The sequence below is a fragment of the Brachyhypopomus gauderio genome, chromosome 4, assembly GCF_052324685.1.
Source record: "Brachyhypopomus gauderio isolate BG-103 chromosome 4, BGAUD_0.2, whole genome shotgun sequence".
Lineage (NCBI taxonomy): Eukaryota > Metazoa > Chordata > Actinopteri > Gymnotiformes > Hypopomidae > Brachyhypopomus > Brachyhypopomus gauderio.
Window position 1 is genome coordinate 33,290,349 of NC_135214.1, and position 26,439 is coordinate 33,316,787.

At 47.0% G+C, this 26,439-nt stretch overlaps 1 protein-coding gene across 2 annotated transcripts; it reads left to right on the forward strand.

The window, feature by feature from the left end:
* Positions 1-792: 792 nt before the first annotated feature.
* atp2a2a (ATPase sarcoplasmic/endoplasmic reticulum Ca2+ transporting 2a) lies at positions 793-26,438 on the forward strand. Of its 2 annotated transcripts, XM_077004114.1 has the most exons (21): positions 794-1,305; positions 2,247-2,264; positions 2,357-2,439; positions 5,237-5,341; positions 5,726-5,864; positions 15,119-15,199; positions 15,340-15,425; positions 15,656-16,120; positions 17,427-17,515; positions 17,773-17,875; positions 20,053-20,184; positions 20,260-20,379; positions 20,804-21,022; positions 21,173-21,508; positions 21,776-21,996; positions 22,171-22,373; positions 22,818-22,903; positions 23,211-23,344; positions 23,549-23,666; positions 23,916-24,036; positions 25,832-26,438. In XM_077004114.1, the coding sequence occupies exons 1-21, from the start codon at positions 1,188-1,190 to the stop codon at positions 25,843-25,845; spliced, it is 2,991 nt and encodes a 996-aa protein (XP_076860229.1). In that variant the 5' UTR covers positions 794-1,187; the 3' UTR covers positions 25,846-26,438. The 2 variants fall into 2 exon arrangements, with proteins under 2 accessions (XP_076860228.1, XP_076860229.1); XM_077004113.1 differs by having other exon boundaries at positions 793-1,305; positions 23,916-26,438.
* The last annotated feature ends 1 nt before the right edge of the window (position 26,439 follows it).

The following is a 26,439-nucleotide window of genomic DNA, read 5'->3' on the forward strand; positions in this document are numbered from 1 at the left end:
CACCACAGCGATGCTTTCTGTGAATAACATGCTTACACGCACTGATCCAGATAAGTTCACTGCATCTCCAGGAGTTTGCACTGCCCCTTATGTGTGCTGCCCTGATGCCCTGGAGGAATGCCCTTACAGAGGGCACGTCAGTGGCACACAGCCCTCGGTCTACCAGCCCATCCCTGGATGGGTGGGTGATGGCGTTGGCATTTATGGTCCTGTTTCTGTCTCTTTGATGTCTGCTGTCTACAACCACTAAGATTCTCTTAGTTTCCCTGATATTTTTCTTGGATTATTGCCATTATATCTGTAGAAATCTGAGAATTTACTTGTAAGTAAAGCTGTAAGTTACACTTCGTTATATACGAAAAGCCACGAAATTTGAAAGTGGACATGTAAAATTTTTGTTTGTTTGTTTTTTTTACTCAGACTTTACTTAACATTGTTTTAGGTGTTAGTGGGGTATGCACTCTTGTGAATTGAGGTATGAACACTGCCAAGCAAACCTTGGACTCGATCATTGTTATTTGCGTCAGCTCACTTTACTATTATTTTAGTGATCAACAGACAAATGAACTCTGTATTCCAGGATATATGATGAAATTTGCTCTTGTTTTACGCGGCTCTGAGTTCACTTCCTCTTAAACGATCCTTTACAAACATAAGATTGTCGAGCAGGTCTCTATCCCAAGTGGAGGAATACCGGTTAGACCTTCCTGATCTTTCGGGACGCCCACCATCCAATGGGTGCATCGGCATGCGCTACAGGCAAAGGGGGCAGTAGTGAGACACCTGCCATAAAACCGGAGTAATCGCCGCTGGAAGTTGCCATTGAAGCGGGGACTACGGCGGACAGGTCGACCGTCACACTTCCAGGCACCTGCAAGCTTGGACCAAATAGATGTGATGTACTGAGCAAGGACGCTGCGTGATCCGGGCGCTCACCTCTTTGGGAAGTAGAAGACACGACGAGGGTGGACGGCTCCCCTCTCCCCCCGTGTGCACCAAGGACGGATCCCTGTAAGGTGCATCCTCCCTCCGAACGGCGCAAGTTTCGCTCTACGCACCTTTGCGTTTACGGCTGATGGACGTTGTATTTATGTAAAGGCACACGGCGCTCACTGAAGCACACGGTAGATTCTGATCATTCTTATACGGAGGACACTCATCCCGTCCTGAGCAGGCGATCACCAGCCATGGAGAACGCGCACACCAGGAGTGTGAATGAAGTTTACAGCTGTTTCAGCGTCAACGAGAACACGGGACTGACCGCAGACCAGGTGAAGCGGCAGAGGGAGAAATGGGGTTCAAACGGTACGTGAGACGTGTTGTGCTCATCGACCCGGTTTCCCCACACACCCGCTTCATTAAAACACCCCCCCCCCCCCCCCCCCCCCCCCCGTTTCCTCAACCGCACAGCCCGGCGCGGGTTGTACGGCGCTGACGTCATCACACCGTGTGATTGTTTTTCTCGGTAATTGACGAGCCGGTCTGGAGCCGCGCGGGCGCGCGCGCCGGGCAGCGCGAGCACAAGGATGCTCTCTATGGCCTCCGACTTTGTACTTTAGGTTTAAGTCCAGGATGAAGGATCTGTGATCAATTAACTTTCGTCAGAGGCCACAGTGAATTTGTTCTCAGGACGTGCGGTCTGGATGGGACCTCAGCTGCCGTCCCTGTTATTACAGTGCTAAAATGTTTCAATCCCATGTTTCTTTCTTTATTCCTGTCTGTCTTGTGTCACGGGCCATGATGTTGACTACAGTGTCCGACAATTTAAGCTGTAATACTTTGTTAGGTGTTTCAGGTCAAGGTAGTATGTAGTGTAATATTTTAGCTGAACGCGAGCCTAAGACGTGATTTCCCCTCGGTGTTGATATTGGACCTAAGAGAGGATTGTCCTTCTGACATTGGGACTAAGTAGCTTTTTTTTCCTCTTTCAGGGACATTCTCCAGCTCTAGAGTTGTTCCAGATTGTAGATCTGATAAAACCTTTGCAGTCTAAAATAACAGACCTTCTGCTCTTAGAGGAAGAAGGGAGAAAGTCTCATTAGTAAGACCCGACAACCAGAACCTTTCTCTGGCTGGTCTACTGTCAAGAGTATGTATATAGTATTGGGAGGCCTTTGTATATTAAATAGTGGATAATATATAAACTATGCTTTCTGCCTTTGGTTTGTATTTGTTGTCAGTGATATATTTGCTTTGAAGTATATTTTTTAACTTATTTTTCTTGTTTCTTTACCATCTGTGTGCAGAGTTGCCCGCCGAGGAAGGTAATTATCGTCCTTTACGTCCTGTGTTTATTGAAATGGACCTGGCGCTGGTGTTTGTTGTAATGGTGCTGACCCGGAGGTCTCGTCCTCAGGGAAGTCTCTATGGGAGCTGGTCGTGGAGCAGTTCGAGGACTTACTCGTGCGGATCCTTCTGCTAGCAGCTTGTATATCATTCGTAAGTAAAAAATATATATATTAAACGAGACAAATGCACGTTGTATCACATGTCTTCTAAAATGTAATAATTCTGTTTTAAATTGAATGATAAAAAAATTTGCTAATTATGTGTTCCTACATATTATCTGTGTTCCTGTGTGTGCAGTTGTTGTAACAATCAAAGCGTACGTGTGTATGTGCGTGTGTGTGTTTGTGTGTGTTTATTGCTGCTCTAACTACACGTGGCTTGTTAGTATCTTGTATCTTGACCGCTTCCTCGTAACTCAGGAGGTTAAACAGCTGAAGAAGCCGGTGCTCCTTAGTTATGGTGACAACTGCATGCATTGGGATCGAGTGTCTTGTCACCATCCGCCAAACAAGACGTCTGAGCCAACTGCTGCTTTCGAGGGCTGGAGCGGAAAGCTTTGATTAGCCCGGACCGTTTGTAGAAATGCTGGTGGCCGTGTTTGGGTGCGCAGGTGGAAGTGCACACCGTGGGTAAAAAAGCTGCTACATTCTGCTATAAACCAAGGACATGGAAAATATTTATATTTACACTTGAATATTATGTTCTTCTCTGAATTCCTCTTTGACGCATGTAATCCAGAACTTGCGGTTCGTGGTGTTTGGAAGCGCGTGGTGTGTGTTATCCTCCTCAGTGCCGGTTAGGGGTGTGTGTGGGGTTGAGCACTGGAGCGCGTGTAGGGGTGAGCACTGGAGCGCGTGTCCGCTCCCTTCACCGGGTCAGCGACGCAGCGTGCCGACCCGCCCCCGCCGCCCCGCCGTGCAGCGTAGAGATAGAGAGGTGTCGCCCTGTGCTCTCTGACAGCTCCAGCTGAACACAGCAGGGGGAGAGGGCACCGTCTCATGCCAAAAATGGCTTTTGACCTTCAGTGGGAGGCCGTTTGTCTGAACTAACTGACCTGCGGCGAGAAACGTAATGAGCCCCGCCCCCAAGTGAGAGGCGGGGCTTGCGCCTGGGGTCACTACCAAGCAGATGGTAGGTATGCAGTGGAGTCCTTGATACAAGTATGCGTCAAGTAAAATTGTCAAATACAACGTTTCAAAAAGACCCACGTTAGACGCATTCCTTCATGAACAGGCCCAGTTGTGAATGTTTAATAGTGATGAGATGCGCTTGGCCTGTAGTGTTTTTACAGATCTTCTGGAAGCCAGACGTTCTCCCGCGTGCTCCAGGTCTGTGCGCATGCGGGGTTTTGACGCTGATTCGGATGTGCTGTGCGGTTCTGGCAGGTGTTGTGCCGAATCAAGACTGCTCGGCAGAATCAGATCCCCTGTTTGCACCCCTTATTAAATGTAGAGACATGTGCTTTATATGGAATAGCCTATATATCCAGATAAGTCACCAAAATAAAGACGTTAACCACACATTTCAGTCCTGTGATTGCTGTGATTACAACTTAGATCCTTGAGCACTCTAGTTTTGTCCTAACTAGATAATTAGGGGATTTTTGGCAAACATTAAAAAGGAAGTAAGTCAGGTTGTCATAAGATGTAGGCCTATAAGATGTAAGGTTGTCAGTAATGACAAGGAACAAAGTCCTACTGCAAAGTCACATAGTCAGAGCTTCAGTATATCAAGTATGTTTCTGCTCCAGGCCTGAGAATTAAAATATATTCAAAGTGTTCTCGTAATTCTGAGCATGAAAGGCAACCAATCTGGTACATTACATTTTATTAAAAACACTCATCACCTACGAATGAGTTTGTCTTTGTTTGGATATAGATAATGCTGCCCCGTTTGCTGTGATGGATAATTATATATTAGCCCTTATTTATGCCTAGAAACTACAGAAGTGGCGAGTGTCATCTGTAGCATCTTTATGTGCATGTAAACGAGGGGGGTCGGATTCTGCCGTGGAGCCTGAATAGGGCACAACACCTGCCATGGACGGCGGAGCAGGTGGCCGTCTCGCTGAGGGTGAACTGTGGGTGATATCTGTGTGCGTCTGAGACGGGCACGACAGAACCGAACCACATGAGGATCTGATCACCCCACACGTGTGAAGTCGCAGCCCGCTGTGCTGGTGACGTGGCCTCAACGGGAAATCATTTCAGCCATGAGGTTGTGCACCAATGAATCATAAACAGGTGCACGATACTGGTACCTGTGAAGATTAGCTAATCTTGTTTAGCTTCTGATTTTCTGGACTGAACGAGTGCCCTGCACACAACCTAGGTCTGCTGAATCATAATGGTTTTACTTGCTGTGTTAAATGTGTTAAAACGAGTTTTAGACCCGGTTTTAAGATATCTGATTGTGTGTACTCTTGGTTACGGTGTGTTTGTATCTGTGTGTGTGTGTGTGTGTGTGTGTGTGAGAGAGAGAGAGAGAGAGAGCACAGGAAGGCAGTAAATTACGTTTTTAGCATGCCTCTACAAGTGGCCTAAATCTGTGGTCCTACAACAAAGCCCTGTCACAAGCAATGCAGTGTTTAATGTTACATTTCAGGACAACTCGTGTGTGAACATGCATTGCTCTCCTGCTCGCTCACACACACACACACACACACACACACACACACACACACACACACACACACACACACACAGATAGAAGACAGAAGCACACAGACACTCTTCTTGATCTTGTTTTTGCCGAGTGGCTCTGTGCTGCATATACTGTTTTAGTGGCATCTTTACTTATTTCAGCACTTGGATTCCTCCACTGCATTAATGTTGTCCCCCATGTCACTCAGTTTTCTCTCTCGCTCTCGCTCTCTCTCTCTCTCTCTCTCTCTCTCTCTCTCTCTCTCTCTCTCTCTCTCTCTCTCTCTCTCCCTCTCTCTCCCTAGGTTTTAGCATGGTTTGAGGAGGGGGAAGAGACGATCACAGCCTTTGTAGAACCTTTTGTTATTCTGCTCATTCTCATAGCCAACGCCATCGTAGGTGTGTGGCAGGTAAGTGTTTGTAGTTTGTAGCTCATACACCTGTGAGTCTGCATTCCATCACAAATCCTTCAGCCACTACGTATCTTTAGAGGTAGCTCAGTTCTACGCACTGCAGGCCATGATCCAGACCTTCCTGCTGTCTTATAGCAAGCTCTTCTCTCTTGAAGGCCGTCACTTCTGGTTCTGCTTTTTCACTCTTTTGCTCAAACTTTAAGCCAGTGTTCTTTCAGATCTGGTGTTGTATGGTGGCAAACGTATGAGTGACTCATTCATGGGACATCGCCATGGTTTCGTCACACTTCCTGGAAGCCCTTTGTGGCTCTGGGCTGCATTTGTTTACGTGCTCTGTGTCGGTTCCTGCTGAACGAAGAACGTGTCACGTGTTTGCAACAGGAGCGGAACGCAGAGAACGCCATCGAGGCGCTGAAGGAGTACGAGCCAGAGATGGGGAAGGTGTACCGGCAGGACCGCAAGAGCGTGCAGCGGATCAAAGCCAAGGACATCGTGCCCGGCGACATCGTGGAAGTGGCTGGTAAGATGCATTGATGCTCGTCACAGGTGAGGGGGGGGGGGGGGGGGGGGGGGGGTGGAGTTCGTAGGGGCGGGGGCTGGATGATGGGGGTGGGGTGTTGATGGGCAGACGAAAACGATGTTATTACACATGTATGCTACCATGACTACCATTTTTCAGATAGCCCGTGTGAGCCAGTGAATGTCAGCGTGCCACAGTTGAGCGCGTTACGTAACCCTAGTTCTGAGTAGGGGGGAGTGCAGCTCTCCGTGTTCACAAGAGTGTACTTGTGATTTAGTGACTGGATGCACTAAGTCAGTGTGGTTCAGACCTTCTCAGCAAAACTGTGTGTTACGGAAGTCCTGCTGGGCTGTCTCAATGTAGTGGATACACACACACACACACACACACACACACACACACACACACACAAACGCGGTCCTCACACCCCCTTCACAGCTCTTGGATCTCTCAGTGTCTCTCTGGACGAGCAGACACGTTAAGATGTTCAGAATAACTGTAGAGGAGGATTAATGGGTTTCGGATGCATTTTGAGACTGCTGCTTCTGTCGGTTTGGAACCGTTGAAACCATGGAGTTAGTCCCATGCTTGCTGAAGAGGGTGTGTGTATGTGTGTGTATGTGTGTGTGTGTGCGTGTGTGTGCGTGTGTGTGTGCGCGTGTGTGTGTGTCCGCCTGCCCTCCTGCATAACCAAACCCTTGCTGGAAAAAAAGCCTTGTAGCTGATCATGCAGTGATTTAAGAACATGCGCGTGTGGGTGGGGGAGTGCGGGTGGATGTGGTGGTGTAGGTGGATAGGTTCGCCTGCCACAGAACGCTGTGAGCTCACTGCGTGAGTGGATGCGGTTACATGGGTTTGAGCGCTAGCACCATCCCAACTTTTTTATTTCTTTTTTGTAGCGCAGCGGTAAATGTTATATTTAGCAGGGGTGAGCAGTGGGGATTATGGAGGGCCTTATTTATAGCTCACAGTGTGAGTAATAAAGGTGACTGTGTGAAGCTGAAGGGGTCCCAGTTAAAGCACACTCACAGGGGTCACACTGTAGTTAAAGCACACTGTAGTTAAAGCACACTGTAGTTAAAGCACACTCACAGGGGTCACACTGTGGTTAAAGCACACTAGTTAAAGCACACTCACGGGTCAAACTGTAGTTAAAGCACACTGTAGTTAAAGCACACTCACAGGGGTCACACTGTGGTTAAAGCACACTAGTTAAAGCACACTCACGGGTCAAACTGTAGTTAAAGAACACTGTAGTTAAAGCACACTCACGGGTCACACTAGTTAAAGTACGCTGTAGTTAAAGGACACTCACAGGTCACACTGTAGTTAAAGCACACTGTAGTTAAAGCACACTGACAGGGGTCACACTGTAGTTAAAGCACACTGTAGTTAAAGCACACTGTAGTTAAAGCATACTCACGGGTCACACTGTAGTTAAAGCACACTGTAGTTAAAGCACACTCACAGGGGTCACGCTGTAGTTAAAGCACACTCACAGGGGTCACACTGTAGTTAAAGCACACTGTAGTTAAAGCACACTCACACAGGACACACTGTAGTTAAAGCACACTAGATAAGGCACACTCACAGAGGTCACACTGTAGTTAAAGCACACTCACGGGACTCACACTGTAGTTAAAGCACACTATAGTTAAAGCACACTCACAGAGGTCACAGTGTAGTTAAAGCACACTGTAGTTAAAGCACACTACATAAGGCACACTCACAGAGGTCACACTGTAGTTAAAGCACACTGTAGTTAAAGCACACTCACGGGACTCACACTGTAGTTAAAGCACACTATAGTTAAAGCACACTCACAGAGGTCACAGTGTAGTTAAAGCACACTGTAGTTAAAGTACACTACACTGTAGTTAAAACATACTCTCAGGTGTCACACTGTAGTTTTCACACACTTGCAGTGGGTATTGTTTTAATCGCTTTTGTTTTGATTTTTATTTTATCTGGTTATATTTCAGTGTTTACATGAGAACATCAGCATCTATGTCAGTAACTTGTGTACTAAAGTAGAGCATTTGATAATGGATGTAAACTGGTTGGTGATAAATTCAAACACAAAGAGGCACCTAGGGTTTCTGGCGGTATCTGGAGAATATTTCATAACGTGACATCTGTGATATCTCCCTGTCCCCTCTCCACCCCCTCTCTCCACGCGTGTGCTGGGAGAGTGATGGCACAGTATACAGCCTGTAGGGGTCTGTGAGACGGTAACTGACTTGGCTATGAACCGAATAACAAACACAGCTAATACCATCCTCACTGACTGTCAAGCCCTCACATCCCAGAGTCTGTTAGGATTGTGTTGTATCATGTTGGTGTGTGTTTCATCACTGGGCCCCTTACATGCACATTTGACAACTAGCATTGATCTAATTCCTTCCTGATATCTGTAGTGGGCACCTCCAGAGCAACAGTTCAAAATGAGGTAGCAAACACAACCCAGGTGATCAAACAGCCAGCCAGCACGTTATGATGATGATTCTTAAATATCTGATTACTGCAGGTTGTCCTAACAGTGATTTACATTGTTGTCTGATTGTCTGATCACACATGTCTTAGGCTCTGCTTACATTGGCCTGTGGTTCCTCAGTTTGTCTGATTGAAGACTTTGCCTCACAGTCCAATGTCATAAAAACTTTACAAGTGTCTGGTTAATCGCTCGTGTAACAGTTGTTCCACTGAACAAGAGGAAAACCCCACACATCAAAGGCGGTGGGATGCGGCTTGCGAGCGGTGATTGATAGTTGCCTTCGGTTGTCGGCCGAGGGCAACTATCAATTGTTGCCCTAATGTTGGCTCCCAGAGAGACGACCTTATATGGAAGTGCTCACAGGAGTCCGTCCTCCGGCCAATCATTTGCCTAGGAGCAGCAAGAGGGGCTCCTCCCCACCCTTTCCAGCCATGCGGGTGCTGGGATTCCAAACACTGCGTATGGCATGCTGGATTGCGGTGGATCTGGCAACTATCTCCCATCACTGAGGAGCATTATGGGGAGGGAGGTGGGGTTCTGCCAGGTGTCTGATACCCTTCTCCTGTCAGCAAGGAGCCACAAATGTGTGTGCTGGAATGAGTGGAGGTCTGGCCGACTTGGGGCATTTTTCAGTGACACGAGGAACAGGTGCAGCGCTGAGCACTTTAGGCAGACGTGAGGCCAGGAGCCGTGCTCGTCTGAGCGGGAGAGTTCTTTAAGAAGAATTTCTTAATGAAATCTCACCAAAGTGAAATATGCAGGTTCTTTCCGCGTGTTTAAAGTCAGTTGTTCTGACAGGTAATACTCACCTGTTACATGTTTGTTTAGGGAAGTAGTGAGAGAGTGTGGCGTCAGCGCGAGACTGGTAACTGCCCTCTGGAGTCTCCCTGTTTGCTGGGGCCTGCGGTAGCAGTGTGTAGCCCCGGCCACAGTTGTTTCTCTCTGGTGCTGTATGCTATAGCCCCGGCAACTCTCTCTGGTGCTGTATGCTATAGCCCCGGCCACAGTTGCCTCTCTCTGGTGCTGTACGCTATAGCCCCGGCCACAGTTGTCTCTCTCTGGTGCTGTATGCTATAGCCCCGGCCACAGTTGTCTCTCTCTGGTGCTGTACGCTATAGCCCCGGCCACAGTTGTCTCTCTCTGGTGCTGTATGCTATAGCCCCGGCCACAGTTGCCTCTCTCTGGTGCTGTATGCTATAGCCCTGGCCACAGTTGTTTCTCTCTGGTGCTGTATGCTATAGCCCCGGCCACAGTTGTCTCTCTCTGGTGCTGTATGCTATAGCCCCGGCAACTCTCTCTGGTGCTGTATGCTATAGCCCCGGCCACAGTTGCTTCTCTCTGGTGCTGTATGCTATAGCCCCGGCCACAGTTGCTTCTCTCTGGTGCTGTATGCTATAGCCCCGGCCACAGTTGCCTCTCTCTGGTGCACTACAGGAGCCATCAGCCATGCCTGTTTCACATCAGAGCTCAGTGTAGAACGAGTCCTGTTGGCGTTTGCTGTGGGAGACTGAAAGGATCGAGGCAAGAACACTTAAAAAACCCATAGCAGAGCACGATGGGGTGTGTTAAACCTGCTCTGTCACCTACAACGGTTGTGTGTGTTTGGGTGGGTGTGTACTTCTGTGTGTGTTTGGGTGGGTGTGTGCTTCTGTGTGTGTTTGGGTGGGTGTGTGCTTCTGTGTGTGTTTCCTGTGTGTTTCCACCTTTCTGATACGTTATGGCAGGCAGCTTTGGTCTTCTCTGCGGAGGCCCCAGTTCTCTCGTCTGTGACTCATGCGGCTGCTGCTGGTGTTTAGCTCGTGGGCGGTCTGAGGGTCCCACGTGGGATCAGCAGAGCGTGGAATGTTCTCGCCGACCAGTTGATTGGAGAGGAGGAGGACGTGTGGGCAGAAAGGGTGGAGAACCAGCTAATGGGAACTTGGGAAACAGGGATGGGGGGAGGGACAAGCCCAAACTTGTGTTCTGTTACAGCAGTGGCACAGTGGACATGCTGGAACTACGTCAGCTACAACTATGGCAGCTACAACTACTGCTACTGTTGAAGGAAGGAGCTCCTTCGCTACTGTGAAAGTCTTCATCTTTGAAGTGTGAGGTCTGCTCAAAAGCCTCAGTAAGCCCACCTAAAGCCCTGAAGTCTTTCCCACACTAGACATCTTGGTGAGTTTGGCCCTGGAGCTTTGTTGTCTGATCATTCCTGATGGTGTTCTGCAGCTCACACATCTGACAAAGCATCAGGACTCCGAGTGGTCATAGAGCCGTCAGGACTTCATGTGGTACTTACAGATGTGTCATTTTATTAGCAGAATCTAGATACACACATGTATATCAAATATTTGTGTGTGTGTGTGTGTGTATACACACATGCCAGAGCATCTCCACCCCTACCTCCACTGGGACATGTGTCCCTACCTCCACTGGGACATGTGTCCCTACCTCCACTGGGACAGGTGTCCCTACCTCCACTGGGACATGTGTCCCTACCTCCACTGGGACATGTGTCCCTACCTCCACTGGGACATGTGTCCCTACCTCCACTGGGACAGGTGTCCCTACCTCCACTGGGACATGTGTCCCTACCTCCACTGGGACATGTGTCCCTACCTCCACTGGGACATGTGTCCCTACCTCCACTGGGACATGTGTCCCTACCTCCACTGGGACATGTGCCCCTACCTCCACTGGGACATGTGTCCCTACCTCCACTGGGACATGTGTCCCTACCTCCACTGGGACATGTGTCCCTACCTCCACTGGGACAGGTGTCCCTACCTCCACTGGGACATGTGTCCCTACCTCCACTGGGACAGGTGTCCCTACCTCCACTGGGACAGGTGTCCCTACCTCCACTGGGACATGTGTCCCTACCTCCACTGGGACAGACTTGCTATTAAGCTTGCATATTAATTTTGTTTTTTCTTTCACTCCATTATGTCTCCTTATCGTTTATCTTCTTTCAGATGTTCCCAGCGGTGGGGAATGCTCTGTTTATTACCACTGCTGTTTTCTTATCTACCATCACAGAATCTGGTTGGCTCACCACTACTCGCGTATCTGTCTAGATCTGGAGGCCCCACAGGATCTCAGCCTCGCTGTTTCTCACCACTCCCTGTGGCCCCTCCCACTCCCTGTGGCCCCTCCCACTCCCTGTGGCCCCTCCCATTTGGAGTAGGGGGACTCCAGCTTATAGGCATATGGTTTTGTGTATTTATCACTTGTTCACATCTTTCATTTGACGCTATTCCCACCAGTATACTTGGTCCTTCTACTGAGTGCTGGATCAGATACATAATCAGACATAGTCAGATACATAATATATGACATAAACAAGGCTCTTGTTTATGGTAATTTCTAGGCTAAGGATTCTGCCACAGTCTGACAGTTTTGTGGGATTAAATAAAAGATTTGCTTAGAAAGTGATTCCAGGTTTAAAATGGCATTCTCAGCTTTACAGTGTACTTTTGTTCTTTAGAGATTATTCTAGATAGCATAATCTAGCATAATGTGAAACAGTTTATCCTGCCTCTGTGGTCGTAGGTACTGTTTCCCCAAGTGCCATGCAGTACCATGTGAAGAGTTTTGGGACCTTTATAATCTAACATATGCTTATCTGTTAGTTGGTAGAAGTAAATCTGATAAATCTAATAAATAAAGAAGAAGAGAGCACAGCTGTGTCAGATCATGGATCAGTGTCTCCCAAGTCTGTCTATTTGACTGCAGATTAGATTTCTTTAATTATGTCATCATTTTATACAGCTAAGGTCAGAAGTCATCACTGGTAATTAAGCACAAAGAATATATATATATATATATATATATATATATATATATATATATATATATATATATATTGGTTCATTCAGGCTCCTTGTGTGTTAATGTCAAAAACTCAAAAAGTACGTCAGGACTCAAGAATTTACTTTTGATCACAGTCTCCAAAAACAAAAAGCTTTACTGACACCTCCATAGCTCCAACGTTGCCTCTCAGTGTTGTGGGGCAAGAAGGAAACAAACACCTTTGTGCTGATTAGACTCAAGGTCACCTCAAGATGATTCATCTTCATCTTCATCAGAAATCTGCCAACAACCCTGTACCATGTAGTGGGAAGGACTTTGAGCTTTGATCGATCGTTGTGGGTTTGCTGTAGCGGCACTATTAGGCCCTTAACTAGTCAGTTCATGCTTTCCCCTTCTGTGGGGCAGTACAGTGGCTGACCCTGTCCTATATGTGTGTGTAGATATATCATTTTTTGTTACCTTGTACTATGCAATGACAATAATGAGGATAATGAAAATAGTAATAAAAACAAGCAGAACAGAAAAGTCGACATTTCATCGTGTTTCTGGACATGATGAACACAAGGCTTCCTTCTGGGACACAAAACGTTTTACCTGGCATTGTTCGGACATAAATATATATTGTAGTTATATCCCTTTTGTAGATATATCCCTCCCTAGCTTTCTTTGATGAACGTTGTTTATAAACATGTTGTCACTTTTCTCATGCATGTCATAAGTGCTGTCAAAGTGAAACTCCTCCGTCCATGTTTGCCCCTAATGGACCGGGCCTTTCTAATGGACCGGGCCTTTCTAATGGACAATCACATGTTGAATTGTAGGCCAGTTTCACATCATGTCATGTCCTCATTGCCTCATCTCTGTCCTTGTAGTGCCTGTCCCAACTTTTTTTGTAATGAAGTTTAAGACGAAATTGGCAAGATGTTTATTTACAAATGAAATAAAACAGAAACATGAAATAGCTTGTATATATGAAATATCTCAAAACTGTCTGAGTAATTTAGAAACCACTGCTTTTAAAATGTGCATTCTCCATACCACCCTTTTATGGACATTGTAGTATTTTGGGGGTATGGGTATTTGAGATGACCAAACAGTACAACACGGAATATGTGAAGTTTGTATGATGCTAATTGTCGGTTGGGAGAATCCATTACTTGTTATCTACGTCAGCCTTGACACTTTGGTGCAAAACCAAAGGAAATCGAGCTTTGGCACCAGCGAAATATGACGTAAGCGTAAAGTCAGTTCTTGCTGGATTTTCCGGTGCCCTGACCCTCCTGTAGACAAGGCGCTGCTGTGGCCGTGTGGTGTGAAAGAAACACCGTCTGTCTGCGAACAATGCCCACTGACCTTCAGCTGAAGTGTGCTCCTCCCCATTCAGTACATTCCTCCTCATTTAGCAGGCTGAGAGATGCCCCCCCCCCCCCCCCACCCCACCCCACCTCACCCCACCCCACCGGCCTGCGTTAAGTCTTTCTGGGAAGTGTGGCTGTCTGGTGTGCTGGTGGACAGGCTGACGAGTGCGGGTTCGTGCCCTCGCCCCGCCGCAGGTTCGCACATCCTGACATGTGGGTCAGTTGTAAATCCTCCGGGCCGAGATCGGGTTGCGGCTACGTGCCGCGCGACGCCAAGACCGCGCCATAGTTGTCGTTGTCATCGTCCGTCACTCGCTGGGTCGGCTGTGACCTCACTGGCCTGCTGATGAATGATGTCATAATGTTTAGCAGTAATCAGGCCGACGAATAAGCCGGCTAGGATGCTGGGATTTATGTTCATATGTTAAATATTTTTATTCAAAGTCTGCTGCTAGAGCCCCCTTAGGAGACCTGGCTGTCAATTGCATAGGTGAACACTAGGGGGCACTGGTTTCAGTTGATCATTGGGGATGGGAGTCATCTTGACCTGGTGAACCCTACTGATCTGAGAACAGTTTGTACTGCACCGTCTATGAAGGATTTGGGTGGGGAGAGCTGACAGGAGGTCAGTATAGAAGGCCATGGTGGACCTGGAGTGTGTGGGGACCCTGTTGGACGGCCAGCCAAGCTCTCTGACCTCCTGCGGTTCTCCCTGTTGCAGGCAGCTGTTCCTGTACGTCCACATTTAAACCTGATCAGAGGCGCATTGGGGAACAGATCAAAATAGTTTCCCATGTTTGGCCCTGTGCATTGTGCCTCCTGCTATTTTCCTCTCCCGCTCAAGGGCACCAGGAATGCAGCAGAGATGCGTGTGCGTTTCACCCCCAAAAAGGGAATCTGTCCGTGCCTCTCCGCTTTGGGCCGTTTCCTTGCTATTTTGGCCATTGATACTTTGCAGAAGTCATTCATGCACAGGAGGGTAATGAGTCGATGAAGAGTAGAACAGAACTACTCTTCATCGACTCCCAGATGAACCGTCCCAGGACACGCAAGGCCTCCATCCCAGTCCTGCTGTATTCGCTCTCAGACATATGACGAGCGCCGTCGTTGGGGTGATGGTTTTATGATTCCGTATGTTCTCCTCCTGATGCAGGACGTATATGCAAATACGATGGCAGATGTGCAGCATTACTGTCCAGCTTCTCTGATGTCTGCTGAAGTTTGCTCCAATGGAATTCTAATGGAATTCTATAGTATCTTGTAGAGATTAAATAAAAGGTTATATTACTTTATATTATATTTTTAAGTGGGTTGTAGTGTGCGCGGGTCCGAGAGCGATGTGGGGAACCACCTGTGGCTGTAAGACGTCTCCCAGCACTGCTGCTCTGTGACAGGATATATTCCCAGTACTTACGGATTCAGTGCTGGTAGTGAAACGGGCAGGGTATGTTAATATAGAAAAGCTTGCTTGTGGATTTTGAATCTATTTACATGTACTATGCTATATCTTGTTGTTTTCTGTTTTTACAGGGTTTAGGTCCACAAATCCACCCAAATCAGATTCTTCAGCTAATTTGTCTTTCTTCTCCTGTCCCACATGTGTCCAGTCGGAGACAAAGTCCCTGCAGACATCCGCATCTCTTCCATCAAGTCCACCACACTAAGAGTGGACCAGTCCATCCTCACAGGTAGCGAGCAGTGGCGTGGTCACCTCTGTTTTTGTACAAGCGGGTGCAGGTTAACGGAGTCGTACATGCTCTCCTGCAATAAGAACACTATCTTTGATCCTGATGATGAACACACACGCCTGCTCTCTCTCTGCACACAGGCGAGTCTGTCTCGGTCATCAAACACACCGACCCTGTCCCTGACCCCCGTGCTGTCAATCAGGACAAGAAAAACATGCTGTTCTCGGTGAGTGCTGTCCCGATGCGCCCAGCATTGACCTTTGACCTCTGGGCCATTCCTCTCTTCCACTGTTGGTAAATGTCACTCCAGAACAGAAGGCCACTCCATCTCATCTGACCTTTGTCATGTTAACCAACCCCAAAATGACCTGTCCCATCTACAGGACCAAAACTCAGACTGGGAAAGCCATCCATGACTGACTATGGCTGTTTCTTTCTTTCTCCACTGACCCCCAGGGCACCAACATTGCGGCGGGCAAGGCCGTGGGTGTGGTGGTGGCCACGGGCGTGAACACGGAGATCGGCAAGATCCGCGACGAGATGGCGTCCACGGAGCAGGAGAAGACGCCGCTGCAGCAGAAGCTGGACGAGTTTGGTGAGCAGCTCTCCAAGGTCATCTCGCTCATCTGCGTGGCCGTGTGGATCATCAACATCGGACACTTCAACGACCCCGTCCACGGCGGTTCCTGGGTCCGCGGTGCCATCTACTACTTCAAGATCGCGGTGGCGCTGGCCGTGGCCGCCATCCCAGAGGGCCTGCCCGCCGTCATCACCACCTGCCTGGCGCTGGGCACACGGCGCATGGCCAAGAAGAACGCCATCGTGCGCTCGCTGCCCTCCGTGGAGACGCTCGGCTGCACCTCTGTCATCTGCTCCGACAAGACGGGCACCCTCACCACCAACCAGATGTCCGTCTGCAGGGTGAGGGGGGGGGGGGGGGGGGGGGGGTCTGTGCTCTGTGCCTGGGGCTGATCCTGGTCCCTGCTGGCTTTCTAGCGGCATTAGCAACATTTAATAGCCACTTTTCTGGATGGGTTCCTTACTGAATGGGCCATTTGCCAGTAGTTCGCCATTAGCACAGTGGCAGGTGAGAAGAATGCTGATGATTCTTCAGCTGGGGCAGGTTAAGACCAACAGAAGAGCAAAAAACTATTTAATAAAGCTCAGTACTTCAGTACTTCAGTACTCAGTATTCAGAACACCCTTCAGGAAGGGATTATACATGATTGTGAAGGATCATAACCCTTCCTGTAATGCCTGCTAGGCGAGTCTCTCACCATCCTTCACTACTAGTGGCATTGGTCAGGTCAGTCTGCAATTGGTCAGGTCAGTCTGCATGTGCTCTTCTTCCCCTGCCACGGCTGATCTCGGATCTGCTCCACCTGACCCCAGAGCAGTGCTCACTGTCCCGTGGAGCTGGCGTTCTCTATGGCTGAGCGGAGCGTGGCTGCTTCTCTGTAGAGGCGCGCCGGCCAGACGCAGCCGTCGGAGTGCAGGTGTAGGTGCAGCTGAGGCGTGCAAACGAACGGTTTTATCATTACAGTGCCTTGTTGTGGTCTGTGGAAGAAAGGGGAAATCAACAATAATCTGCTCTCTCTCTACCCCCGCTGTGTGTGTGTGTGTGTGTGTGTGTGTGTGTGTGTGTGCGCGCACGTACGTGTTGTGTGTGTGTGTGGGTCTATTCAGTTACAGTTATCGACATCCCATTTCCCAAAATGGCATTAAAACTTATTGATCTAAATTTTCTGTATTCATAAGTAGTTCTTCTTTCACTGAATTCAACAGCTTTCAATTCAAACTTTGTAGAATTTACTACCCAGAACAGGATCAACATCAAATACCATCTTTAACACCATTCACTTGTCCTTTTATGGTCTCCTGAAATGGGGTAACGTTAAATATATAATGTGTAAATATTGTCTTAAAACTGACCACAAATACTTACAGTCCACCTTGTTTATAGTCCATGGACTGAATGCTTACAGACTCATCATGTTTCTCTGGGAAAAAGTTGTACATTTGTGTGTGTGCTGAACTGTTAACCAGCTTCTCCAAATTACGTCAACAAAAATGCATCTGTGTCTGACTAGCATAGGGCAAAGAATTCTGGGTTAGTGCATTCTGCCATCAGAAAGAACCTTAAGGGCCTCTGTTAATCTGGACATAGCCCTGTTTGCTTTTAAGAGTATAGCAGTGTATTATATATACAACTATTTTATTTTTGTAGATGTTTATCCTGGACAAAGTGGAGAATGACAGCTGTTCTCTGACAGAGTTCACCATCTCTGGATCCACTTACGCCCCTGAGGGAGACGTGTGAGTGCCTCAACTCACCTTACATACTCACTTAACTCAGATTCATTTAATTCACCTTTTCAGCACGTATGTAGACAATTAAACATGTATCCTCTATTTAAATGTAGTCAGCAACACGTTTCAGTGATGAAATATTCAATAATATTCAATGATTCAGTATTCCTCAACAATTCCATAATATGCGATGATTTAATAATAATATTCAATGATTAAAAAGTCATCACACACTTGCAGCTCAGCATCTCATCACCCTGCAGGTACCTGGATAACCGACCGGTCCGCTGCTCCAGTTATGATGCCCTGGTGGAGATGGCCACGATCTGTGCTCTCTGCAACGACTCCTCGCTGGACTTCAATGAGGTAGCATCAGCCTCCTCCAGAAACATTAGCTTAAATAGGAGCACTGGTTTAAATAGAAGCACTAGCTTAAATAGGAGCACTGGTTTAAGTAGGTTCACTAGTTTAAATAGAAGCACTGGTTTAAGTAGGTACACTAGTTTAAGTAGATGCACTGATTTAAGTAGGTACATTAGTTTAAGTAGGAGCACTAGGTTAAGTAGGAGCACTAGGTTAAGTAGGAGCACTAGTTTAAGTAGGAGCACTAGTTTTAAGTAGTTACACTAGTTTAAGTTGGAGCACTAGTTTTAAGTAGGTAGACTAGTTTAAGTAGGAGCACTAGTTTTAAGTAGGTAGACTAGTTTAAGTAGGAGCAATAGTTTTAAGTAGATAGACTAGTTTAAGTAGGAGCACTAGTTTAAGTAGGCATACTAGTTTAAGTAGGAGCACTAGTTTTAAATAGGTAGACTAGTTTAAGTATGTATACTAGTTTAAGTATGTGTACTAGTTTAAGTATGTGTACAACGTAAAGGGTGTAAAGTAGAAAATATGCTCTTGATGTGAGGGTCAAACATTAACTGACCATCAGATTTGACAGCTCGGATACAAGTGTGTATAAATAAGTGTAGAAGGAGAAATCTGTGCCTCGCTTATTAATTAGATTTAAATGACCAGTTTTAACTATCGCGTTAAAACACAGTCAGGCAGTGGCCAGTGTTGGGAGTGTTACTTTAAAAAAGTAATTAGTTATAGTTACTCACTACTTGTTCAAAAAAGTAACTGAGTTAGTAACTGTATTACTCTATAATAAAAGTAACTAATTACCAGGGAAAGTAACTATTTGCATTACAGTTTAAAAAAAGGTTATATGCCAATGAATAAGGATTTTTTGAAAAAGCTGTTTTCACAGTCAGTTGAAATGAGTAGATCAGAAAGGTGTTTAACTTTTGATATTTATTGCACATCAACAGACCGGTGCAGGATTTTAAAATCCTTTAAAATCCCAAATCTTTGTTAAAAAAAAAAAAGCAATTTAAAAAAGCAAAAGTAAACAGTTACATTATATAAAGTGCATTTACACTTTATATAATATTATATTTAAATTCTCTCAACCTGAGACAACTGGTTTGTTCACAACAGAAGTAAACTTAACCATAAAACCTCTATTCTTAATTAAATAAATCAAATACCCAGTCTGGTAGACATTCAGGAACTTCAAGTATTTTCTTAAATAATGTTTATATCGCCACCTTGAAAATGCTACTTTTTCTTCGGCTTGCTCCTGACTCGCCATTTCTGCCTCTTCTCCGATTGTGTCGTGTGTCACTAGTGTGCTTCAGCACACGTGTAAAATCACTGGCTCTGATTGGCTACCATAACGCTGCCTTAGCCAATCGCTTACTGACTTGTTAAGTTAAACAGGTGTTAAACCCAGAACTGTGACCTATCGAGATCTGTTACTCCTCACTAGCCTGGGCAGGGGTCCGCTCTGATTACTGTTAATATATCAATATATAGTAACGCACCGCTTTTAATGACCAGTAACGTCAACAGCGTTGTAACGACAGGAAAAGTAATTAATTATATTATCACGTTACTGACTAAATGACACCGTTACCTAACGCCATTATTTTTAACGCCGTTATTCGTAACACTGGCAGTGACACAAGTGCCTAGTGGAAGATTTATTAGGACAATGGGCAGAAACTGAACATGATGAACCAAAACAGGTCACAATATGTAAACAGAGAAAAAAACCAAAGTGAACCATAACATGAGAACATGGAGATTAAAACAGGACTGACCTACAGACAGGGTTAGTGATGCATTATAAAGACCAGCAATGAGGATACTAAAACAAGGGATACAAAGACTTAGTTTTCATCTGTGTCAAATTTGCTTTCCTATCAGAGACAATGAAACAGAAATAAGGGGCGGAGCCAACAGTATGTAAACAAAAGCACATGGAAACAAGTCGCTATGGAGACTGCGTTGCCATGAAGAGGGCAATCATGGCAGAAGGATGGCTGCCAGTTAATAGAATCTCAGTCTTAGAAGAATGTGAAGAAAACTCAGTCCCACCCAGTTTTAATGAAGACAATCAGAGATAATAACATAAGCAGATACCTATAAATTATGAAACAAAGTTGGCAAAATACTTGTTTGCCTGTTCCTGTGTGCATGTGCTTGTGTGTGTGTAGTCTAAGGGTGTGTATGAAAAGGTGGGCGAGGCCACAGAGACGGCGCTGACCTGTCTTGTGGAGAAGATGAACGTGTTTGACACGGATGTCAGGAGCCTGTCGCGGATCGAGAGAGCGAATGCCTGCAACTCAGTGAGTGTTCCACAACCACAACCCCACTCCCTGTGTGAAGACCTGCACCTTACACTCTGTGTGTGTGTGTCTCAGGTGATCAAGCAGTTGATGAAAAAGGAGTTTACCCTGGAGTTTTCCCGGGACAGGAAGTCCATGTCCGTGTACTGCACTCCCAGCAAGGGCAAACCCACTTCCAGCAAGATGTTTATCAAGGTTTGTTTATCATGTTTATCAGAATGTTTATCATCTTGACCCACAGCCCCCCCTGCTGGCTCGACTGAACCAGGGAGTTGGGTTCCTGAACTTAGACTCATTTTACACCTAATGAGGATTTTCAGCAGGAAATCTGTATTGCAGATTACACAGGCCAAATGAGTCCACTACCAAGAACTATTCTAATATCATTTATCAAAATCTAATTCTCAAATTGTATTTGATATTTAGGAAAAGGCCCTACTCTGTATATTCAAAAATAGGCCAGGGCACTTTTATGGTCATCTCTGCTCTGGAAAGTTTTTTTTAAGGGCAAAGTTACTCCAGGCAAAGCCTGTTAGCATTAGCATTGCAGTCTGCTATCGTTACTGAGGGTAGATAGAGCTGTAAAAGCTGAATGTGAAGTGCTTGTGTCTGCTCCCAGGGGGCGCCAGAGGGGGTGATCGACAGGTGCGCGTATGTGCGTGTGGGCGGGAGCCGCGTGCCACTGACTCAGGGCATCAAGGAGAAGGTGATGTCCGTGATCCGGGAGTACGGTACCGGGCGGGACACACTGCGCTGCTTGGCTCTGGCCACGCGTGACTCTCCGCTCAGGAAGGAAGAGATGGTTCTGACCGACACGGCGCGCTTCTCCGACTACGAGGTACCGCGTTGGCACCCAGCGAGCTGCACCCACCCAGCTAACAGTCTCACGGGGCTCCTTGGTTTTCGGAGGTTCTACTTTATGTAGCTTCTTCGGGGCCTTACCCCGCTAACAGCGGCTAACGTGGCTGTCCATCCCCGCTCTGTGCAGTCGGACCTGACGTTCGTGGGCTGCGTGGGCATGTTGGACCCGCCCCGGGCGGAGGTGGCCGCCTCCATCAAGCTGTGCCGGCAGGCGGGTATCCGGGTCATCATGATCACGGGCGACAACAAGGGCACGGCCGTGGCCATCTGCCGCCGCATCGGTATCTTCGGCGAGGATGACGATGTCAACCACATGGCCTTCACAGGCCGTGAGTTCGACGACCTGTCGGGCCAGGACCAACGCGAAGCCGTTACAGTCGCCCGCTGCTTCGCCCGTGTCGAGCCCTCCCACAAGTCCAAGATCGTGGAGTTCCTCCAGGGCTTTGATGAGATCACCGCCATGGTAACGCCTCCGAACCGACTCCGCCTTATTGAGTAGGAGCGAGCGGAACGCCGTAGAGCATTTAGTGTTAACAGAACATGAGATCCAAAGATAATACTGATTCTTAGACCACTGCTGTTTGACAGTTTTGTTTTTTGTTACTTTTATCATTTTAATATTTGTTATATTTTATAAAACTACAACTTGTAGGATCTTGTTATTGTGTGTGTGATGTTGTGTAGATTCCCGAACCACCATAATCATCCTCCTTGATTTCTCTCTCCGCAGACGGGAGACGGGGTGAACGATGCCCCCGCCCTGAAGAAGGCGGAGATTGGCATCGCCATGGGCTCCGGCACCGCCGTGGCCAAAACCGCCTCGGAGATGGTGCTGGCCGACGACAACTTCTCCACCATCGTGTCCGCGGTGGAGGAGGGGAGGGCCATCTACAACAACATGAAGCAGTTCATACGTTACCTCATCTCCTCTAACGTGGGCGAGGTCGTCTGGTCAGTCTCCACTCAGCCGCTTCTCATTCAGTCCGGCCCGTCGGTTTTGTCCTGCATTCCAGTTCTTTTCTTTCCCGAGTAAAGAGGTCCGATTTCAGGCAAACCCGGAGACGTGGCCGTTTCGCTCCTGCGGCCGCTGTGTGTTGTTAACCTCGTCTCCTCCGTTTGCTCCAGTATCTTTCTGACGGCGGCGCTGGGCTTCCCCGAGGCCCTCATCCCCGTGCAGCTGCTCTGGGTCAACCTGGTGACGGACGGCCTCCCCGCCACGGCCCTGGGCTTCAACCCGCCCGACCTGGACATCATGAGCAAGCCGCCCCGCAACGCCCGTGAGCCCCTCATCTCCGGCTGGCTCTTCTTCAGATACCTGGCCATCGGCTGTGAGTCCCTGTGTCCTCTCAGTCCACATGTCTTTATATGGGACATCATCTTCACAGAGACCAGCTCCAAGCCTCCAATGATAATGCCAAAGGAAAAACGAGGAAGAAACCTTGAGAGGAACCAAAACTCCACCAGACAGAAAAGCACAACCCGATAGGAGGATTGTAGTAACATTAGCATGTCTGTGACAGAAAGGATTATGGCAGCACTGCAAAGCACACAGCATATAAACATGCCATTGCAAAAACAATGTGAAATCATAGAAATAGAGCGGGAGAACTGCTCTTATAACTGACAGACAGGTGTGGTTCCCCTGCCCTGACCCATGCTGCACTGTGGGCGGGAGGAGGTGGGCGGAGAATGGGTGGAGGTGGGCGGAGGGCAGGAGGAGTTGGGTGGAGGTGGGCGGGTGTTAATCCCAGCATGTCTCCTGTGTCTCACAGGCTACGTGGGGGCAGCGACTGTTGGAGCAGCAGCCTGGTGGTTCACCGTCGCTGATGACGGACCTCAGGTCACCCTCTACCAGCTGGTACGGAGCTCACGGGCCTGGCGTCGGGCCGTCTGCCCTTGAGGACAACGTGGGCTCCCACTGGGGCGTCTCCTGGGAGTGCTGCGTGTCCTCCGTGTCCTGCATGTGTCCTGTCATGTTTTACTGAGGCCCGCTACATTAGTTCAGCTCTTCAGTGGTGCAGTTTTATTGACATTAAATTGTTTTATTCGTCCTGTATTTTGTTTCTCACTATTTCTCACTCTCCCTGTTTGTCACACACTTCTCCCTATATATTCTCTTTCTCCCTCTCTCTCTTTTACACTCCCTCTCAATGTTTCCTCTTCAGAGTCACTTCCTGCAGTGCAGTCCTGATAATCCAGACTTTCACGATTTGGAGTGTCACGTGTTTGAGTCTCCGTACCCCATGACGATGGCCCTGTCTGTTCTCGTCACCATCGAGATGTGCAACGCTCTCAACAGGTCTGGCTCAGCGCAAAAACACAACAGGACAGAGAAAATATTGATTTAAGATCAGTTGCTTGATCATTTTAGATGAGCAAACGGGAGCAAACGTCCTTGCTGTTTGCAGTTCATCTCTCTGTATCTCTTCACCCTACGTCTCTATGATCAACACTTCTCTCTCTTCCCTTCTTTCTTCCCTTTCTCCACGGTGACTGTGTCCAGTCTGTCAGAGAACCAGTCTCTGCTGCGCATGCCGCCGTGGGAGAACGTGTGGTTGCTCGGCGCCATCTGCCTCTCCATGTCCCTACACTTCCTCATCCTGTATGTTGAGCCTCTGCCGGTAAGAGCGCCTCCTAGAGGCTGGGAGAGTGGGCGCACTTCACTCGGGACGTGGTTCCTAGTCCAGATGGAGCCGTAAAAGAATTTCAGAATCAGATCACCTTATATTTCATGTGTTATGGAATAATAGATATTTTGGAAAAGTTATAAGGAACGCCTTTATGATCCATGAAAAATTATCGTGTTGTACATTTCTGGACACTTTTGTATTAACCTTAGTCTCTCTCTCCCTCCTCTCCCTCTCTCTCAGGTCATCTTCCAGATCACTCCCCTGAACGTGACCCAGTGGTTGATGGTGCTAAAGATCTCTATGCCCGTTATCCTCCTGGATGAGCTGCTCAAGTTCGTCGCACGGAACTACCTGGAGCCGGGTAACGAGCTAGAACCGGAGCCTGGGCGTGGAGCCTGTTCCCTCTGCGCATGTGCCCAGGGCATCTCCTGGCCCTTTGTGGCTGTCTCACTCCCCCTGGTGGTGTGGCTGTATAGTACAGACACTAACAAAAGTCACCTGCTGTTGTCCCACTGACTGATCTGAGAACTGCAGTGACACTAACATGAAAAATCAAAACGGGAAAGAAAACATTAATTAAGAAACACATTAACCATGTTGAAGTTTATGTGGTCAACATTTAGATTTCCAATTAATCCAGAGTGACTACTACCTTTAATCATGCTGTTGTTGTGTACAGAGGATTTACAGTTTTTAAACAAAGATAAATTATTCTCAGCACCCTTTGTAAGCCATAGTTAGATGTTATAGTTTGAGCGTTACATTTTAATAACTTATTTTGGAAAAGATTACATAGACCTATGAGGCATTTCATTCTGAGTTGACTACTGTTACACAGAAAAATGTGGATTTATCGTACATCATATACTCAAATGTCCTTTTCTTTTAAACTCTAATTTGTAATATTTTGAAGTTTGTTATTTCTTTTAAGGAACTATGATCACGTTGCATAAATGGCAGAATATGACTACCTCATTTACATGTCCTGTCACGGTTGGTTTTGTAGAGAGCCAGCCTCGCCTTACACAGCTTGTGTTTAGAGACAACAGATTTGAGTTGCTCCAGTACCAAGTGATGTTTACTGGACATTCAGATTAACATGACCTTTATTAGTAGTAGTATTTGAGTTAAAAGCTGATTATATGGACCCTACATAGTTTTTTAGTGAACACGTTTACATGGGCTGTATGTATGTATGTATGTATGTATGTATGTATGTGTGCATACATTCACGTGTGTGTATATATTGTACTTAAATTATCTCAAGTCCTTTTTTTCAAATGAATGATTTCAGCACAAGCACATCTGCCATAATAGAATAGGACAAAGGATTGTGGGATAGTACGTCCTGCCTTTAGGAAGGGCCTATAGGATGTACGGCCGTGTAAATGTGTATATAGCACTGTTTGATCTTAGAAGCACAAAAGATCCACCCTATATTTTTAATATTAACTGAACATCTTCAGTCAGGTGAGCCCTTAGAGAACAGGAAACGTGTCTCTAAAAACACTAACTTGTCTTCCCCTCCCTTTGCTTGGCGTTGGAGAGCGTGTCGCTCACGCTCCTGCTGCTCTACTGTGTTTTCCCTCATCAGCTCTTCCCCAATACTGTAGGAAGGTTCTTCCAGTTTAAATCTTCCATTTTATAGACTAAAAATGGTACTTGCTGTTTTAAAAAAAGGCTTTTCCAGCCTTCAGACCACGGACGCTGCCACACTGCACCGTTTGCTTGAGTATCTCGGTTTTCACAGTTGAACCAGTTAAAACAGGGACTAACCTGTGCAGTGCTGTGGCCATCCAGGTTTTGAAGTTTGAGTAAAGCAGTTTAGTAGAACTAAAGCCATTCAGTTTCATTACAATATAGTTGCCTTATATCCAGGAGTCCTGGCTTCTATTGCTATGGGACCTGGGGGGGTTACAGGTAGTTCAGCTTCAGTTTGCTAAGGTATTTTGGGATGGGGGGGGATGGGGGGGGTTATAGGTATCTGTGCAGGTAGTGCACAATATAGAAAGACTTTAAAGCATAACTTCTATTCCCACACAGATCTGCTAAGCTTTCATTACAAATCATTTACCATGTCATTTGTTTTCTAGTCACTGGGACCTGCCGGTCTTGTTGTTTTTACATGTCTCTCTCTCTGTGTCTTCCCTCCCCAGCACGGGCTCTGTAAGTCTGCTACGCTCTTGGTCTCCCTTGCAGATGCTGTACAGGTTTCATTAGTTTAGCGCGTGTGTTTCTGAACAATCCAAGACCTGCATGCCAGCTGGGCCAAGGCCAAAAATCAACAGTAACATTTCTGAATTAGTGGAGATTTGATTTCTTTTTTTTTTGCCCCCCCCTCCCCAGTCAGTGGTACTGGGGGAAAAAAGGTTCTGGAGACTAAATCAAGGTTGGAAGGGCATTGTTCCTGTTGCATGGCCCATATGCTTCTGACCAATTTGATGCTGATTAAACTATAAGCTTTTGTATAGCACAGCAACACTTACAACACAGGATGCCATTAGTGACAGGCATACAGGGGTATTTCTTTCTTTTTTTTGAGATGTACATCAACCAAATGATTGAAATTACTGGTGATCATTACTGTGCACAGTGACATGCGTCCTGTTGTATAGCAAATGAGTTTCAGTACGGAGGCATGTGGCAAACAGCTGCTCGATTCTGTCTCTCCACCGGAGGGCAGCGCTGAGACACTGGCCATCCAGCGTCGAACATTGTAATTATCACAATGATCTGTGGTCAATAAAATCATACCTGACTGTGT

What these genes read in the sequence shown, in the direction of transcription:
- atp2a2a (XM_077004113.1), top strand. Translation starts at nt 1,188, where the DNA reads ATGGAGAACGCGCACACCAGGAGTGTGAATGAAGTTTACAGCTGTTTC. An exon ending in CCATCGTAGGTGTGTGGCAG is followed by an intron (nt 5,342 to 5,725) that starts GTAAGTGTTTGT and finishes TGTTTGCAACAG; the next exon opens with GAGCGGAACGCAGAGAACGC. An exon ending in CCTCGCTGGACTTCAATGAG is followed by an intron (nt 17,876 to 20,052) that starts GTAGCATCAGCC and finishes GTGTGTGTGTAG; the next exon opens with TCTAAGGGTGTGTATGAAAA.